Below are 20,188 nucleotides of genomic sequence, written 5' to 3'. Positions count from 1 at the left end.
TGAAAAGGGCTAAGCTTGAAAATAACAGTTGCTTTTTAAATTTTGGGAACTTTCAAGCAAATTTGAGACAAATACTGAGGGAGTGTTTTTTCTTGTTCTCATGTGCAAAAGACTGAATGTGGAGGGGATGGACCATGTGGTTAGACTTTGCTCTTATGTGGACTTTCCTTTTGTAAAGTGACTGATGTTGAAGACCATTAGAACTTGGGATATTTAAGTTCAAGGGGCAGAATCTTTTTCTTGTGTCTACAGTATGTTGAAATATTCAACATCTATTTGGAGCAGGAGAGCTTTACCTGAGGACCCCTGCTGAGAATTCAAGAAAGCCATACAGTCTAAAAAGGTTCCTGAGGAATAGTTTGAAAAAAGCTTTCCCCCATCCCTATCTGTCACTAGAGGACCACATTTGTAATTTTGCAGTTTGCAATTACTGCTGAAGACTTAAGGAATCACACAAGAAGTTATTTAACTCAGTATGAGTTTCTTCATTGCTTATTGTGAGATAAATAATTTCACAAAGGAAGGCAAGAAACCACTGAAGAGCCCATCATATGCGTAACAAACCTGTAGAACTATTTTCTAAATTCTTGTCAGTTCACACACAGACTTTATGTTTTGCTGTTTAATTTTCTCTGTTTCAATTTTTTAAAATATACTAATAGTTCTTGCCACTCATTTCAACATTTTTTTTCTGTTAGTTTGTGTAGGTTTTTTTTATTTTGATTTTTATTTTTCCCATTTTTGAATCATATGAATCATAGAAGGGCTTGGGCTGAAAAGGACCTGAAGGATCATCAAATTCCAACTCCCCTGCCAAAGGCAGGATTTAAAGCGCTAAATCAAGTACTAGATTAGAGTGCCCAGGGCCCCATGCAACTGACCTTCAGGGATGAGGCATCTACATCTTCTTTGGGCAACCTGTTGCAATACCCCTCGCTTAGTAAAAAAAAAAAAAAAACGAAACTTTCCTAACATCTAAGGTAAATCCCCTTTCATTTAAAACGATTCCCTCTTGTTCTATCACTATCTACCCTTGTAAAAAATTATTTCCCTCACGTTCACAAAGTCCCTTTAAATAATGGAAGGCCACAGTGAGTTCTCCCCACAGCCTTCTTTTTTTCTGGGCTGAACAAGCCCAGTTTCTTCAGCCTGTCCTCACAGGAGAGGTGCTCCAGCCCTCGGATCGTCTTCATGACCCTCCTCTGGACCCTTTCCAGCAGCTCCACATCCTTCCTTTGTTGGGGGCCTCAGCTTTAGATATAGTACTCCAATGGGTCCTCATGAGAGTAGAGTAGGGGGGGACAATCACCTCCCTGTCCTTGGTGGCCACCCCTCTTCTGATGGAAGGTAAGATACCATTGGCCTTCTTGGCTGCAAGCGCATGCTGCTGGTTCATAATAAGTTTTTCATTGACCAGGACCCCTAAGTCCTTCTCAGCAGGGCTGTCGTTAAAGAGTTCTTCTCCCAGCCTGTATATATGTCTGAGTTTACTTCAACTCAGTGCAAAATCATGCACTTTGCTTTGTTAAACTTGTTTTTTTGTTAATCCATTAGAAAAATGGAGTGTTTAGTTCATCTGACAGCTTATGTGGCCTGGAATGAAAGATGCTTGCTGTAGAGTGAGTAGCCAACTATTTATTAGTTTCAAGATCATACTACACACACTCTGTTCTAGGGTGGAAAGCTTTTTTATGATAGTTGACTCAAGCTGGTAGTTTTCTTTCAGCTCAACAATATCTGTAGTAGAGGACCTAGGAGGATATTTGTGTGTTTGGGATCCAGTTGGTTGTGTTAAATTTGATACCTACACCATGTGCATACTATTAACTTACAAATCTCAAGGACAGTAGAATGTAAGCATATCTGTCCTGTGTGGTGTTTTCTCTATATCTGCTGTGGTGGATTTCCATACATTTATTTGTTTGTGTGGAAAAAAAAAACCATCAAGTCTGTTGTCACAGCACTGAACCCATACTGTAGGCAACTGAGCACTTCTGTGTAGATCCTTAATAAAATGCAAACGTGTGTGTACACATATATATATTTATACATATATATGATTTATTTGGAGGCTTTAAAAAGCTGAAGTAATTTTTATGTGCAAGATTGGAGATGTTGGGAGCTACATTGTGGTGCAAAGATTGCCACGTAAAGGTGAAGCACACAAGCAGGAAAGGTGAAAGATATCTTTACATAGTCTAGCAATTAGTGAACATCTAAACAGTGACTTGATAAGCATTTAGTGACTGATACTGCACTTTTAGTGGGAGCTGCCCTTTTCAGTTGGCAGCTTATTCCCCAAATCTATTTTCAGTGCAATAAGGAGAGGGGAATTTCTTCTATTGGATGCTGTGTACGCTCATGATCATCCCATTTCTGCGTTATGCATCGAAGTACAAAAGAAATAGTAGGAGTTACTAGCGAGTATAAATGTGTAGTCCTAAAGTAGTGTTAACAACTTTGCAAGCATGAGAGCACTTGCTGTAGTCACTTGTGGCAACTGCCACAACTATCTGATAGAGAAGAAAGTTTGAATAATTCTTTTCCTGGAAGTCTGTCTGATCAGTCAGCTTCCTAAGGAGTAACAGAAGTCTGCAGATCAAAGAAGCCTTTTAATTGTGCTTTGTCATCTTTACTCTAAAAAAGGCAGTCATCTGGTTATGCATCTAGCACCTAATCTTTTGTTCCTGCAAATTTCAAGTTATTTTTTTATTTCTACTACATGCATGTGATAATATTGAAAACAGCTTATGTCCCAGTCACACAATTTTCTGATGGGGCTTTTGTTGATGGTACTAAGGAAGAAAAAAATGTAATTTAAAAGCTTTCTTGAGCAGGAGACAGTGTCTCTATCTTCACCAGGCAAGCTGTTTTCCTTTACTTCTTAATGCATTTCAATGTTCTCATACTTGTGCAGAAAACTGAGAACATTGGCTTGAGTTTATTTCTGAAGTACAGCAGTGTCTTATGACACATCAGATGTCTGATGAGCCTTCCTCCAGGTAGCTGGTCCAACTGTCATTATAAACTAGGAAAACAGAAACTTGTGGCAAATGCTAGCAAAGTAATTTTTCCACATGACTCCATCCTCTCAGTATATTGTACAGACCTAGATGGAGTATCTTAATTACTTGTATTGCCATTTATTTCATTGTGGCAGAGGATAGAAAAATATTCCAAACCTTATAGAAATAAAATACTCTTTCATATTTGTAAACGCCTACACACACACACACACACACACACACACACACACACACACAAAAAAAAAAAAAGCAAGTGCTAGTTCACATATTACAATCTTTGAAGGTATCCCTAGCATGCTGTGAGAATTCTGCTGTTCTAATTTTTGGTCCCTGCAGAAGAGGGATTCCTTAACGTCCCTTCCTCTGTGAGACATTGTTTGAAGATTGAATCAGGTCCCAAGTCAAGATCCTGTTTGCTGAACTTAATTATCATTTTTGCTAGTGAATGATGTAGGTAACTGTGTAAAAAGACATGGTAATGTTAGAAGTTCAGTACAAAGAACTGTGCTGTCAATGCTCTGATTCTTTAGAAAGATGTTGATACTTCAGGATTTTTTTCTGTCCACCGTTAGCACCATCAAACCTGGGAGATAATTTTTTCTCTCTTAATTTTATTGTGCAGTTTATGTTTTCCCATTCATTACTTATAAAAGTTATAATTGTTTAGTTTATGTTGTGTTAGTATCGCTATTGTCTGTTTGATCTTAATATCCCGTTTGCCATTCAGTAGACCAGCTAAGACCATTTGACTTTATTTATTCATGTTATATGGATAGGAACAGCTATTAAGTATTGAGTATTTTATCTTAAAGTTATATTCAAGACTCAGCATATAATACTTAGCAGCTGAAAAGTGTATACTTACGCAGTATATAGAGATTTCCAGTGCTTTGGCAGAATCATTTTAAATTGAGGGGGAAAAATGAGTGAAGCTATAATTTGCGTTTTGGAAATCTAGATGAATTTTTTATAACAATGAATTAACATAAATTTTCAAAGTCAAGTAGTATCCAGCTGCCGTAGATTTTCATGTTCTCTGCAAATAGCAGTGTCTTAGTAACAGTGTCTTCCCTTAGCTGTATTAACTGCTTATACTTTTATATAAAAAATATAGTAATATAAATATTTATGGAGTAATTTTTACTTAATGTATGCAATTAAATATTTCTTAGATTTTAGATATTTCTAAGATAGAATTTCAGTCCAGTCCTTTGAGGTAATCAGTGATACTGTTTCCATGATTTACGTGAATCACAGCAACTTTGAACTTTTTTTTTTATAGCCCTACCTGAACCCATCCTTCCATCCCTCCAAAAAAATTACCCTGTAAGTGTTTCTTATGTATTTACTACATCATATATGTATATGAAACTACTTACCTAAAATACATGAATTCTCAAGTGTGTGTAATGGATTAAACTAAACAGTTTGCAAGCCTGATCATTGATAGAATAAACTTGAGTGTAAAAAGGGCGATTTACTTCTTTTGATAATTTCTTTAATGAAAACAACTTATTTTATAAGAGAAGATTTCACTCAGAAATGTGTGCTAATGACAGCTGCTGACCTAATTCTCTCTATGGTGAACTGAAAATATCCCTGTGTCCTTTGACTGCTATTTCTTAATAAGTTTAGCAGTGTTGTTTCTGACCAATTTTGGTATTTCAGTTTTCTGTACCTTCCAACATCTGTTGAGTTGCATGATATTTTTTATCTCAGAGACTGAGTAAGGTATGTTTTGAGACATTTGTAACCTCACAAAATTGTCACAAGAAAATGTCCTTTTGACATGGCCTTTGCAACTGTATCCAGATCATATTTTGTTGATGTCCAGAGAGCTCTGTGAATCTGTATGTTTTTAATCCTCTGCAGAATTACTACTGTAATTAGTGAGCTTTTATCCAATTCCTTACCTAAAAATAATAGCTTTGTTTGTAATAATAATTCAAACTGTAGTGTATGAACCATTTAAATGTCTTCATAGTACATTACAAGTATTAATGATTAAAACAACTAAAGCAAAAATATATACAACACCATAATTCTGAAAATGCTGATGAGCGTATACAAATGCAAGTTTTCACCTGTGAAAAAGTTAAACCATTTGCAGGTTCCTGTGTTTCCAGAACACTACTGTAAAAACAGCATTTTTATCCTGTCTCAGCATAAATTTTTGTTTCTTATCTTGCCTTTGGAGAATCAAGTAAATATTATAGGATTAGTAATAATATTAAAAGAGTACTCTATATATGATTGCCACAGAAACGAACTAAAACTGTGGATTAAGATATTAAAAGAAAAAAGCATTCTGGAAATTTGCAAATTTCCATTTTCCATTTACTCTCTCCATTAGGAATATAGTTAAGTATTTAAAATGTGCTGCAAAGTTACAACCTCTGAAAACTGATACTGAAAAGAGAATGAAAATGAGAAATACACCAAAATGATTTTGGTCTTGTACGCTGTAGTAATAATTACAGAGCATAAGCAAAACCCAATTTCCTAAAAATAAAATAAAATAAAATAAAAAAATTAAAAAAAAAAGTTTTCTTTCTTGTGATTGCAGGTGATCAAAACAAGCTACCCTACTTAGTCTGTTTTTCTTCAAAAATCATAATTGCAGTTCTTTCTGCAACCTGAAAATACTTTTGTGCTTTGAAGGAAATTACTTGCTTTAAATCATAGTTGCCACATAAAAGTCACATGCTTATCTTGAATGAGAAACAAAAGGCAAATTCTGTGACTCAATATATCACTATCACAGATGTGAACAGTGAGAAGTCCCAGAGTGCCGCCAGATCTGCCCACCTGTGCATTCTGTTACTGTGTGGCATCTAGTCCAGCTGGCACCATGTTGACTCTTTGCAGAAGTGTTGAAGCATATCATACACGGAGTTAGATTCTGGGCATTCTTGACTGTCCAGGCAGATGAGATAAATAAGACTAGCCCACAAAAAGCATCAGTCTGTTCTGAAGTTTCTACAGAACTTGCTTCTGTGTTAGATTTTCACAGATGATCTCTGGAGATCCTGTAATAGCTTAGGTCATTATTGCTTCTGAAAGAAAAATGTACTTAACTTAAATGCCACATTCTGTATTCAGGTTTTTTGTGTGTAAGTCTTCTTATTCTTTCAAATAGCTTGGGTAGAGAAGATACTACTGCAATCTTTGAAATAATTATATGGCAGAGTGCAGGCTCATATTAGAGCTTGTAAGCTTGGGATGTTTATGCTGTGAGAAAAAGAAATCAAGTCTTCTACACTATTTTAGTTCAGCTGCACCCAGCTTGGAGCAGGCTATCTTCCTCAGCCTTTGCTCATGTTTTTCTAAGCTTGTAAATGCAAGTCTAGTTCAGAGATTATCCCATGTAAAAATTCTTCAATGAACTAAAGATGTATCAGAGAGTTCTATGTGAGACGATTCTGCTTGAGCTCATTGGAGTGATTAATATCTAACAGAAGAGCACAAGAATAATAGAACTTTTTTGTTATAAGCTTTTCTTGAACTTCTAGTGAACAAATAAAGGCCAGCTTTTGTTTTGTTAAAAAAAAAAAAGTGCACCTAGGTTAAGGTTGTATGTGTGTTTGTATGTACATACTCTGATTTTATTTTGACAGGAATCTTTTGATCCTACTATGCAGCTGCATCTTGTTCATCAGGCACCATGTAAAATTCCTCCTTACCTCTCAAAAAATGAGTCAAGTCTCGGTGAACTGCTAATAGGCTTCTTCAAATATTATGCCACAGAATTTGAGTAAGTAATAAGCTCATCTTAGTATTTTAGAATACTTAAAATTTTTCATTTCTTCAGTACATAATCATTTTATGATACTAAAACAGTAAAGAACAGTAATGCAGGAGTAATAACTGACAGAATAGGAATGCTAATAGAGTATTTGATGTCTTTCTCTAACCCTGGCATTTTATTCTGTCAGATAAGAAATTACAAGCAAAAGAAAACAAGAAGAAAACCCATATGAGTATCTGGCTAGGTTTCCCAGCATTCAGTGTAAAATATTTAAATAATGGAATGATGATATTTAGCCTAAAAATGTAACAATTATCCTTAACAAATCCTGTTTGAAAATTGTGTAGAGCTGAGAAGTCACATTGGGAAATGTCACACCCAATGCAGTAACTTACGATACTTACAACTCTTCCTACTACCGAAATAAAACTTAGTTTTACTGTTGACTTGTCATCTCTATATCCCTGTTAACTTTAAATCCTGTTTCAATATGAGGAGAAGTTTTCAAAATTCCACGTAGTTTTGTAAAACTGTGAACTGGATGTAGAAGGAATAACCAAATTATTGCCCTTGTTGATGAAAAGGCAGACAAAAAATGTTTCAGCATTTGTCATGTGCATGTTATAGGGAGCCAGTAAGAATAAACATAGTGCCACGCAGTATGTGATAACTTTGCTTTGAGGTCGCTGATAGAAATAGTGTGACAGGTGGGAATATGGATGGGTTTAATAGACACAACAGGAGACTGTTAGTCGTACTGACGTGCAGAAAATCAAACCCTATAGCCTGTAAGGATATAGAGAAGATATGTTTTATTGGCAATTGTGCAAAAGCCCTGGTGCAAGGGGGATAACTCCTCCAAGCTTGCACACCGTCTGGAAAAATCATGCTACAGATATAGAGCAAACTAATACATAATCAATAGTTTCCCGGAATTCAGATACATATTCATTATACCCCAAAGCGTGCAGACCCTCCCCTGTTGCGCGTGTGTAGTGGGTTGTGGGTTGAAGAATTTTGTTGTCTTTTCCGTGAAGGCTTCTGACATTCCTCACCATAACTCCTGACAGAGAAGGGGGGCATCCCCCAAACTAATTTCATCTCACTCTGTGGACATCTAATCACCTCCCTGCCAGATGTCTCAAACCTTATCAGCACGGCCTTCATCCCCCTCCCTATCCCAGACCCCGTGTCTGCTATACCCCTTTCTCTAAAGAGCTCTACATTCCTGGTTCTGTAAACTACCCCTAACTATCCCCCTCTAACCCCCCTTATTCTCAGTTACAGCGAAACCTTATTTTTACCTTTTACTTTTCCTTATGGGGCCCCTTTTCCACCTTTCAGTATCTTTCATCGAGCTATTGTTTTTTATTGCTACAATCAATGTATTTTTCACTCTTTTCCTGTAGAACATTTACTAGTCTTTTTATGCACAGATTTTTTTTTTACAATTTTATTTCGGATGATACAGCTCTGAAGTCAGGTCACATCTAACTGATCTGTACTGTGCCAGTTATTGAATTGCAGTGTGTTTGGTTAAAAAGATTACTAAAGAAAACACTACTTCAATTTTCATGAAAGTGATTCTTATAGATTTCCCTCCGTGGTATAGGAGACAATACTACAAAATTTAATACACAGGATCCATTTTGCTGAAAGAACAGTGTATGATGGTCAGCAGTAATCATATAGGAAGATCATCGTTTTGAACAGAATAAGTAATTGAAATTACTTGCTTGGATTGCTTAGCTGATCTACTGTTGCATGTATTGGTCAGGAAGATAAAAGGAGGGTTGAGATGCATTATTTTAAATTTCCCTCTCAATCTAGCAAAGGCCAATAGATATTTCAGTTAAAATGTGTATTTTATTTTACTTGATGCAGTGAATAATACTTGATAGCAGGATGGATCTAAGGAATATGGCCAGAAGTCATTTTATCACCTTGTGTTGTTCAAATATACTGCAGGGTACCTTGTATTTGTACGTTGCTCATTCCATTGTCTTTTTCTGAGGTGGGGTATGTAAGAAGTAATTTTTTTTTTTTCCCTTTCTACTAAAATTATGATGTGGAAGTTCCTGCACAGATAAGACTATAAGGGTAAAGCTTATGCAGTTTATCAGCACATTTGGAAATTATCTTGCTTGATAGAGTTGCTTGATAACGAGCTTGTAGAGTTCAAATCTGCATGATGTTTCACATGATGCAGCTGGCTATATGTATGCTTATAACTTCATTTTAACTTTCACTGTTAAAGCTCTGCAGATCATGGAGGGAATGTGACAAAGTATAAAAATGTTAAAAAAAAAAAAAAAAGAAAGAAAAAGAAATGTATTGATAGGAAGTATTTGCAAACTGGTCCCTGTTTACCAGGCCCTCCTTAAAAGAGTGTCTGATTTCACTTCTGCCTTCACTCACTGAGTGAAGGCAGCAGGTTTCCTCTTGGCTGCCGTTTTACGTAGTAAGACCTTGAAGTAAGACCTTGCTGCATTGAAAATACTGTTAGGGAATATAAAGATTGTCATCTTTAGGGAAGTGTGCTGCTTTTACACTTCTTGTATCAAGTTAAGATTATTCCTTGGTTAAGTTATTATATTTGGTGGACATGATCAAAAATGAACTACATTGTCTTGATAAAATATAAAGCACAATTCCTGACAGCTCACTTCAGAGCACAATTAGGTAACAAGATGATCATATTCTTCAATATGTTTGCAGTTTGTGCACATTTCATGAGCCAAAGCTGCTTACAGGAATAGATGATAGTAATGTTTTGGAAAATACAAGCCTTTAACTCATACACAGGCTTACACCTGGTTTTCTATCAAATTCTTGCATTCTATATGTGGTACACATACATGGTGTGGGCAGTCACACCAGAAATAACTGATGACTGAGATAGTTGTTCAAGTGGTTGTTGTTAGCCTGTGGATTAAAATACAAAGATGTAGAATATTCACTTCACATTGGCAATTGTGGAGTTGTGTGTGCAAGTCGAAGTGGTTAAAATCAATAAACAAATCATTTGCTGTTGGTAATTCACTTCTAATTCATGCTGATTTTGGTACCAAGACAAGGTTAATGAAGATTTAATGAGATAAACTAGTTGTTTTCATGTTCATATACAAAGCTTTTTAGACAGATAGAAACATATTTTATTGTTGCTTCTTACTAAGCCAGTATATTATAAATGCTTTTATTTCTTGATGGAAGAGAAAGCCATCTTAACCTAAAGAAAAATGAGATCAAGAGCAAAAGTGTTTTTTGAGGTGAAACAATACTTCAGCCAGATAGTTGAACTGCCTGCTTCTTCCAGTCACAACCAGTGTTCTGGAGCTGTGGTTTTTCTGTGATAATCCAGTTTCTTGTTTTTTTCCTTTTGTGTGGGTTTTCTTTGTTTGTTTATTGTTGAAGAGCAATATACACGCTCCGTGGAATTACGGCTGACTTTCAAAAGTGATTTTAATCATGAGCTGTACTTGAGCTAATTTGTAGAATCTGTAGGCACAGACTTTTAGCTAATGTAAACGATCTTATCACTACTGACTTAACGCCCTTATGACAGCTGGTCTATGATCTATGGGGCGCAGAGTTCTTCCAGACTTAACTGATGATTTACATTGCCTGTATCTTTGCATCATGTCAAAAGATCCATACAAGCAGGAGATCCAGTCAGGTGTACATAATACCAGTTCAGCTAACAGCATGCTACCCAGTTATTTCTTACCCCAGTAGTCGGGGTGTATCATGATCTGTTGTTGGAATTTCAGGCTTTTTGCTGTGATACAGCAGTTGTCTGGTCTAGTTAAGAACAACTGAAAAATGGCTGGGTAGAACTGGTTGAAAACATAAAACTGTAAATGTTGCTCTGGCTGCCATTATGTTTGGCATATCATTGTGCCAAGCCTCAGAAAGATTGCCCTCTAAACTGCACTGCTGTTCCTGTTTCAGTGTGATCATTTCTTATGGTTCCATTGTTGTAAAACTGCAGCATGCAGTAGCTTGCATTCAAAGGCTGCTTTGAGTTGTTCTAAATTTTGTACAGTTACAGAATATTTAAATTACCACATACACAAAATGTTAGTACTTTCTAATAAGCATCTTGCACTGGGAAAGCTCATCTGTAAGCATGCTTTTGTTTTCTCTCTTGATCACTGAATGCACATTAATGAAATGCTTTGTCTTCCTCTGCTCTTAAGCTCTTTTTCCCAAAGAAATATCTGAAAAATTTATCAGACTGTAATTTATTTTGAATTTAGAAATAAATGTAGGACTCAGTATTCAAGATGACGTGGAAATCTATGATGTTCTGTTTTGCAGATATTTTCATAAATATACTAAAGTGCTTGTGGAATTCTTTCTTGTTTCCTACAAAGCATTCCTTACTTTTGTGTAGTGCTTTACACTAACTTTCTCATTAGTATAAAGTACTGTAATATATAGGCTTGTGACAGACCAGTATGACAGTTTATTAATGTAAACAGACGTTATTCATTCAGAATTAAGAGTTTAAAGGTCTGCAAATTCTTTTCCTTTTCCCTAGTTGGAGCCATCAAATGATTTCAGTTCGTGAGGCCAAAGCTATTCCAAGACCGGATGATGCTGAATGGAGAAACAAATATATATGTGTGGAAGGTAAAATTTAAAGCTACATTATCCTTTTTAACTATTAAGACACTAAATCACTTAAATATGAGCACCATAAAATTTAATAATGTGCACGTGAAATATATGTATGCAGAAAATGAAGTTTAATCAGTGTAAATAGTGTTAGAAACAATCTTACTGAAAACATTTGAGAAGGAAGCTTTAAGTTCTGTAGTGTTTAAAAATAGTTCCCCTGACCTTTTCTTCAAGAAGACTCATTGCCATGTTACTTTTGGCACAGCGATTAAGGCTTTGACAAGGAATGGCCTTTATGGACAGTAGTATGCTTGGCTGCTCTGTAAAAATAGTCTTCAGTTTTGCCAAGATTGATCTTCTGAAATAACAGAGTGGACCACATTTAGATTCCTCTGTAAGAATATTCTTTGTTCTAGTAACGCTTTGGCATTTCATGTCTTAGCAGTAAGTAAATTATGCATACATTGGTCCACTTGCAGCTACTATTTTTGATGGGCTTTTGCGTGTGCAGTTTCCACAGAGAATGTATGATACCCTCCAGAACTAGAGGTGAAACCCAGGCTATGTTTTGGAGTCACTGGTCTTGTCACCTGTAGTTCTAGCTGAGCTGGGAGTTAGCACAATGCAAGAACCTATTTCTTGTTCTCTTGTTGCCTTTCAACTGCCATCAGTAGTCTACATGGAGAAGGTGAAGACCAGACCTTCTGTGAAAAAGTGAAAATAGGTTAGAGCAGAATATGAAAATAAAAGTAGGAAAGAGACTGGGAGCTATCATGTGGAAAGAGTTAGCACTGTGAAGATGAAAGAAAAAGAAAAGTGAGAATCAGAGTGCAGCAGGTGAAGGCAAATTTGCTGGAGAGGAGATGAAAAGCAGCAAGGGGACAGAAGAAGTAGAATTAGAAGTATCTAGGTAAGAAGCGAAGGTTTGAAATGTGGAAGGTGACTTGAGTCCTAGCTTTAAATAAATGGGAGACTATTGGGATTAGGACTTCAAAGATTGAAGTTTTTGGAAAAAAGAGAACTGGAGCTTGGATATGAGCCAAACAGTATGGCCAGAGAGGTTGAGAGACTGCAGAAGTCCTGTGGTGGAAGGGATAGGCGTAGTAAGGCAAAAGACCTGTGGTTTAGATGCAGGCATTGCTCAAGGTTTGTGGCAGGGTGGATGTACATGGTGTGCGTGTGCACACAATTTTATGTGATTGTGCTACTCTGTGCAGAGAAGATTACCTACAGGTGAAATCACTTATGTGGTTGGAGCTCACTAACTTGGCTGTAAATCATATGAATGGCTATGTCAAGCCACATTATGAAATTCCTGTCCCTTATGTGGACATTTGGAAGGAAAAAAAAAAAAAAAAAAAAGGAAAAAAAAAAAAGGAGAAAAGAAAAAAGTCATGAAAGGAAAATAAAAAACAAAACCAACAGTTGTAGGGTAAAATACACGGAAACTTATGAAGAAGGCTTCACATTTGACTTCACTGTCTCAGAGTTGAGAAATGTGAGAATTCAAGAGTATCTGTGCAGCTGAAGTGATCTGGGATAGTGCTGTGCAGAAATTGCCGAGGCTGTGTTCTGAATGTGGGAGGTGGGAATGCTCAGCAGCTGTTCCTTCTGCTGTCACATGATGCTGATGCTCTGTGTTACAAGGCAGTTGCCTCTATGTTTCAGGCTTTCAACTTTTTCATGGCATTCCAGTGTGGTGGAATAATAAGATTCATTTTCTGCTAAGTTGGAAAAATAGAATACTAGCACACAAAACAACCATTTTAGAACTTGTGTTAAATATTCTTGATTGCATATAACTTTTTTAATGGCTACATTTTGCATTTGAAGCAGCAAAATAATCTGTAGTTGGTGTTTCCTATTCCTTCCCGTTATGGTGTGCTTCCATTAAAAGTGTGATTGATCATTGTATTCTGAGTTTTTATTTATAAATTGGAAGGAAAAAAATGCATTTCTTATTTTTACTCGAAGTAGGCCTCATACTTTCAGCAGCTGTTGAGCTGAACTATTTTAACGGAAACTATTTGGATAAACTTGTTTATAATTTGAGAATAAACTTTTGAAAGCTAGCTAAATGTGTTAAAATATTATGGTTTCCAAGTCTGTCAGGAGTAACGTTTTATTGATTGGTATTGTGTATTTTTCTAATATTTCAAATGTATTTATTGATAGATATAGAACTTTATGTATACGAGTTGCTATAAATCTCCATGTAGCAATATATTTAGGCTTGCTCAAAATAAAAATTGTGTTTTAATTTTTATCTGTCTTGAGGCTGATTCTCACTTTGTTTCTGCTTTTTGAGAAATGAAATAGCAGAGGCGCTATTTTCAAAGTTTAAAATTTGGCAGGCAATTACTGCAATAGGGATAGAGAGAACACTGCACATATTCTTTGTTAGAATCTCTAAATTGATGGTGATTATTCTGTTTTGAGGTTAAATATCTTGTCTATATCAAACAATATAATATGCTATTTTTTAAATTAAAAAAAAAAAAGGACAAGATTGGAAATGCTCAAAACCTGGTAATTTTGTGAGGCACTCAATTAGCAGTCACTTAGGGAAACAGGATCGAAAGCTTTCTACACTGTATCTTATTTGTTCTTGTACCAGACATAAAAAATAACATAAATAATTCTTTAGGGTTTGTTTTGTAGCAGTTTTGGAATTTCCCTCAAAAATTGGTGTTCAAGTTGTATTACTTCTTTTTTTTCTTTTAGTATTCTCAGCGTGTGAGCAAAGTAACTTATGATGGAGTCTTACTGTACAGATGGTTAGAAAATGCAAAGTGGTGTAAATAGTTGCTGATTGCAGAAGTATTTGTACTTTGCTTCAGGGAATGAATTTGTCAGTCGACAGCTAGTAAATATACAAGAATAAAAGGAAGATGTGAGTCAGTTTTTTGTGACTAGGAAGAGTGCCTTTTCCCCCTGTGAGTTAAGGAAGATTGTACAGCTGTGGTCTTGTTAATTCACAGAAATCTCACTTTGCTCAAAATAAATACATAAAATATCCTAGCAGTTATCATCATATGTAAGACAAACAAAAGAAGTACTGTACTGTTTCACATGCTAAGGGATGTGAAATTCTTTGTAGCAGCAGGTCAATCTAACCAATGACATCTTTGGTACTAGAGGACTAGGTAATTCACTAATTTAATTGACAGTTTTCTGTTTCAATAGAATTGTTTGATGCAAAAACAAATCTGCCCTGTAAACATACATTAGAAACTTTATATAGCTAATCTGAAGAAAAAACTTACAGAGACTTCCCAAATGCAACATTTACTGCTTGAAATTATCTATTTGATTTAAATAGGTTTCAGTAATAAAACTCCAGTGCCACAGAATATATTCTAAATTTCAAGTCCCAGTCCACACAATGTTGTAATCCCTTCTGATGTCTATTTAGTGCTTTATTTTGCCTTATGTCCCTATCTGAAAAAAAGCAATTCACAACCAACTGTTGTGGTTTAACACAAGTTAGGTAGCCAGGCAGCACATAGCTGCTTTCTCATTTCCCCTTCTCAATGGGGCAAGGAAGGAAAATACAATGAAAAAAAATTCTTGAGTTGAGATAAGGACCCCAGTCAGTCTCTCATGAATTACTACGATGGTCCAAACAGACTCAGCATAGGGAAGATTATTGTAATTTATTGCCAACTAATAATAGGCTAGAACAGTGAGAACTTAAAGGAAACTACAGATACCTTCCCTTTATTCACTTTCTCCTACCTCCTCCCCCAGCAACAGGGGTTGTGGTCAGTTCATAACTCTTTATCTCTGGCACTTCTTCATGGCCACCTTCTGCCCCTACTCCATGTGGGACCTCCCATGGGATGCCGTCCTGCCCCACTGATGCTGTGTGGGTTCCCCCCCGGCAGCAGCTCTCCAGGCACTGCTGCACACGGCTCCGTACCACGGGCCCACCCTCAGGAGCTGCTCTGGCACTGTCCCACTGGCGGCATCTGCCCCAGCCCTCCTGCCCCACGGCGGGCTGCTCCCCACGGGCTGCTCCTGTGGGGTATCCGTGGGCTGTGCCTCCTCTGGGCCTCAGCCACTGCTGCACAGTGGGCTCCTCCGTGGCTGCACGGGAGATCTGCTCCGCGTGGTGCCCGTGGGCTGTAGAGGCACGGCCTGCTTCTCCTTGGGCCTGTCTGGGCTGCAGGGAGCTGCTGCTCTGTGTCCGGAGCACCTCCTGCCCTCCTCCTGCACTGATGGTGGTTGCTGCAGGGCTGCTTCTCTCCCGTTTCCTCACTCCTCTCTTCTAGCTGCTATTGTGCAGGGTTTTCCCCTTTCTTAACCACGCTATCCCAGAGCTCACCCAGCATGATTCACAGCTCAGCTACAGCAGCAGCAAGTCCCTGTTGGAGCAGCTGAGGCTGGCTCTGATCTGACATAGGGTGGTGCTGACCTCTGCTCACACAGGTCATCACTTTCCTGATACCAAAACCTTGTCATGTAAACCCAGTACCCAAATAAACAAAAAAATAGTATGCATTTTTAAATTTTGCTGGCTTTTTAGGACTTTAATATATTCCAGCAGTCTGAAATATACCTGTTATTTAAATAGTTTTCTAGTAAGGCAACAAAGACTTAAGAAATCTTTTTCCTACTGCATCATAATACATAATTGCTTAGCACCTGTTACTTTTTCATAATGTTAGCAAGTTTTATCAGGAGCAAGTAGTACTTTGTTCAAAAAAATGTTCCAGAGTATGTATTGTTAACAGAAAAAAAAAAAAAGGAAAACATGAAAACTGTATAAACCCGTAGTCTGATAGCTGCAAACTTGAGAATCTGTTGTTAACTTCTGAATAGATACAGATTTTTACAGCCATTCATAAAAAATCATATCATAAAAAGCGATACAGAATATCTTTCTGTATTTCACTGAAACTGTTGCATGAGATGAATCTAACCTGTAGCAAGTCTCAAAACATTTCCATATACAAAATCTTATTCTGATATCACAGACTAATAAGCAGTCACAGATAATTACTGTTGCACGAGTTCAGCACAACCAACATATCGTGCTTTGCAAGAAATAATGATTTTACAGTATTTGTGGCTTACATGTTAGAGTGCTTAGGGTTTGAGACTATTTTGGACTAATATTACACGGAAACATAGATTTTAGAAAAAAGCTGGAATCAGGTGCTTAAAAACCTCTTGGGAAGAAATGTATGTTGATTTTTTTTTTTATTATTATTTTTTTTTTCCCTCCTCATTGCTAGCTCTGTGAGATAGAATAGCTGTAGGTTTTTTTAACACTTTTAATGTTTGCCTTTGATCTTGCAGAGCCCTTTGATAGGACAAACACTGCTAGAGCTGTACATGAAAAACAGAAGTTTGATACTATCAAAGAGGAATTTTTTAAGGTAAAAACATCCATTTTATTTTTCTGGTCACTTTGGTTTTCAAGATAGCTAAAGAAATGGTAGTTACCATGCCTGCCTGATTCTGATGTTTATAATTGTCCTTATATCATGTAGTGTATATAAAGTGTACTTTATAAGAACATTTAATATAGATGCATTTATTACATGTATGTGTACTTCGTGTTTGTAAACCTACAAAATAGAATACACATTTAAATATGCATAAATAAAAAACTAGTCTTAATCTTCTGTAGGAAAATAATGTAAATACAGCTCACTGCTACTGAGTGATATCTTTTCCTGTGGCTTTAATTGCACATTGTGGGTAAAATGAACTGTGCATTAAGATAGGAGGGTCAGTGCAATTATTCCCAAGTTCATGATCTAAAACATGTGACAGATGTGTCTCGGAATCCACAAGAATTCAGAAGAAAATGTTAATAGTAACTGCAAAGATACGGATTCTGCAAATGACAAAGTATAACTTCCCGTATCAGTAGTTTTGGTATGTGTGCTTTTAAGACAATTATTTTGCAGTTAGAGAATCAATGTAATACTTAAACAATGTGAACATCTGTCTCCGTCTCCGGAAACACAAATCTGCTCTCTTCTTGAAAGGATGTATTTTTTTATTATTTTTCCCTAAGTAAATAAATGAATAAAAATCTCTCCTTTAGAGGAGAAAAATATCAAATTTATTTTCATGGATCTGTGAGGTTTACCACTTAAAAGGGTATTTAAATATTGATGGAAAATATGATTTGTCCTTCTAACTCTTCTACTTTTTTCCTCAGTCTTGGCAGATACTGCGAGACAAGAAAGACTTGAGCTTTGTATTACCTTTGAGAGCCACCATACAGAGAAGATAACAAACTTCTTTCATTTTCTCCATATTGGATCCTGCTGAAATAAAGAACAGTATCAAAACCCAGGTTACACTCTTCTTATTTTATGACGTGCTTTTTTTGTTATACTTTTGTTAAGGATATGACTAAGATAAGATAAGTAAGAAAGACTTCATATTTTATTATTGACATTTATTAATGCAGTTCTTCACTCAGAGATGTGTTTTCTGAGAACACTTGTATTGTTGATTTCTGGAAGAGAATGTTGTGACTAAAGCAGCAGACCACAGGAATAAGTCTGTTGTAAACAAAGTGTGGGAATGTACTGACTTGTTTCCATAATCTGTGTTGTCATCAATTCAGACAAATTTAACAATTAAATAACTGAAATCAGAGCTAAACAATGTATGAGTCTGTATCCTTAACGCATTGCACACAAACTGTCCTTGATGAGCAGACAGCTTGTGCTTTCTGTCTGTTTAATGCAGTATGCACTTTTGCTCAGTTTGGCACTTCCCAGTTCAATTTTTCTTTTATATAGAACAAAGGCAATGATTTATGAAAATTAAGCTAGATTACAGTTGGTAATGTTCTGGATATTAAGAACTGTAATCTAAAATGGAATTTTCAATCAACAGTCCTACAAGAAAGTTGAACTGAAAAAGGACAATTCAGTTTATGTAGTTGATTCATGTTCACGTAGCAGACAAGATGATTTTTAGTGCTTCATTTTACAAATTCAAAGTAGTAGGGATATCAGCTTAAAATACCCCCTGCCCTACAATAGTTACACTATGCTGGGATTGTGTTTTGATTTTGTGTAAATGTTTGTTAACTGGTAGGCTGCTGTAAATTGATTTCAAATAAGTAATCTTAAAAATTGTAGCTTTTCCAAACAACAAAGTAATGAAACTTTTTAGACCTGCCGTAGCACAGTTTGTGCCTGTCATGTGTTTGTTATTGAAGACCAATTAGTTGTCAAAGCAGTACTTCTAATTGATGTTAAATGCATATTTTCTATTTTTTTTTTTATATATTTTGTATGGTGTCCCGTGGAATAAAGTTTCTAGAGAATACAGCTTTCTTTGATGTTTTATGTTCTTTTGTATTGGACATTTGATATAGTTCCTATAATTAAGTAGAAAAGGAAAAGAATGTAAAGGTCAAGGCACCTGTTACAAATAAAAATTTTCTGTGGGTATTTTGTACTGTGTCTGTGTAAGGGTATAATTTTCATCTGTTGCCACTTCTAACAAGATTGTGAAAGCCCTTACAATTCAAAGTAACATGCATTATTTTTTCTTGTGCAAACCTTAGGTTCTAATTTATTTAAAGTCTTATAATTTAGAAGTTCTAGAAACAGTAAACTGTTTGCCTGCTGGAAGTTTACTTTCTGCTCATACTTGATCATGATCTAATCTATCTGATATTTTGGCTTGCTTCTTGAAACAGCTTCCTTTTAACAGGCTTTCAGTTTTAATCTGACTTTGTCAGTCATTTAAAATGTTCTCTCTCTATGTGGATGTTCCCTGCATCATCCCTCATTTTTATCAAGTGATGTAATGGGTGAAGCATTTCATTTTGCCCTGTTTTATGTAAAACACTACTAAATTTTTTTAGAAAAGAATGATGACTAGATTCAAAGATGATCTGTATACTGAGCTGAGGGAGATGTTGCTCCTTTTTTAAAAAGCTCTGGGCATCTCTTTATCAACAAAATGTAAACTCTGAAAATTGTATAATTAAGAAGGGACATTATCTTTAAATTCAGCAAAAATGCATTTTAAGTAAGCTGGATGTGAGGCATCAAACTATAAATGACCATCTCTTAAGGCTTTACATTCAAAACATTTAGAGGGGGAAAAAAAGCCTGAGATTACTGCTTCACGTTTGAAACAAGTTTTTCCTGAAACCGCCATGCAACTTCATAAAAACTGACCCATCTTATTAATCATCTTTACACAAGCTTGACATGACCTATGTTTTTTACAAGTAATCCAGTGTGTTTTTCTTCAGTTCATTTACTTCTGATAAGCTATATTTATAATCAAAATTATAAAAACTAGATGGTAGTTTTGCCAAATACCAGGACAAGCATGTTTGTCACAAAACTCCCCTGGTACTTAAATTACAGTAGCAGTAGCAGACACCATCAAAGCAGTATGACTTAGTTTACCTTATAATGAAAGAAGCTAATTGGGTAAGTGGTTATCTGGCATAATGCACAGAAAGTGGCATTACTTTCATATATTAAAAAATAATCTGAGATGTTCAGGAAACAAATTTCAAATTTCAGTATGTCATGCTGTCATTTTCTTTGTCAAGGTAAACAAGAGCAGCACTACTTTCTGTGGAAGTGCCGGACAACATCAAGTAAATGCAATACTTGGTGTGTGTTGGATTGTAACTTCTGATAGAAAACTTCAGATAAATTTCCACAATATAAATAGTTTTGGAATTGTTTTGCCACGATTTCATAACAAAGCCCTTCATTACACCCTCCATGAGGAATACTTCTGCTGGGAGACTTTTAGTAGGAGGTCTGTTTTCCACTGCTGATCA

General features: G+C 36.1%; 1 protein-coding gene across 3 annotated transcripts in view; it reads left to right on the top strand.

Annotated features, from left to right (window-relative positions):
• Nucleotides 1-18,704, top strand: part of TENT2 (terminal nucleotidyltransferase 2) — a 40,318-nt gene extending 21,614 nt beyond the window's left edge. For all 3 annotated transcript variants that reach the window (XM_085214574.1, XM_085214575.1, XM_085214573.1), the window contains 5 exons: nt 4,309-4,352; nt 6,644-6,780; nt 11,318-11,409; nt 16,702-16,781; nt 17,576-18,704. In XM_085214574.1, coding sequence (XP_085070700.1) covers nt 4,309-4,352; nt 6,644-6,780; nt 11,318-11,409; nt 16,702-16,781; nt 17,576-17,650 — 428 coding nt within the window. In that variant the 3' untranslated portion in view covers nt 17,651-18,704. The remainder of the gene's footprint in view (nt 1-4,308; nt 4,353-6,643; nt 6,781-11,317; nt 11,410-16,701; nt 16,782-17,575) is intronic.
• The last annotated feature ends 1,484 nt before the right edge of the window (nt 18,705-20,188 follow it).

The sequence above is a fragment of the Meleagris gallopavo genome, chromosome Z (genome assembly GCF_905368555.1).
Source record: "Meleagris gallopavo chromosome Z, MGAL_WU_HG_1.1, whole genome shotgun sequence".
NCBI lineage: Eukaryota > Metazoa > Chordata > Aves > Galliformes > Phasianidae > Meleagris > Meleagris gallopavo.
The sequence above is the reverse complement of the archived record's forward strand: the minus strand, read 5'-3'. Positions and strand labels throughout refer to the sequence as shown.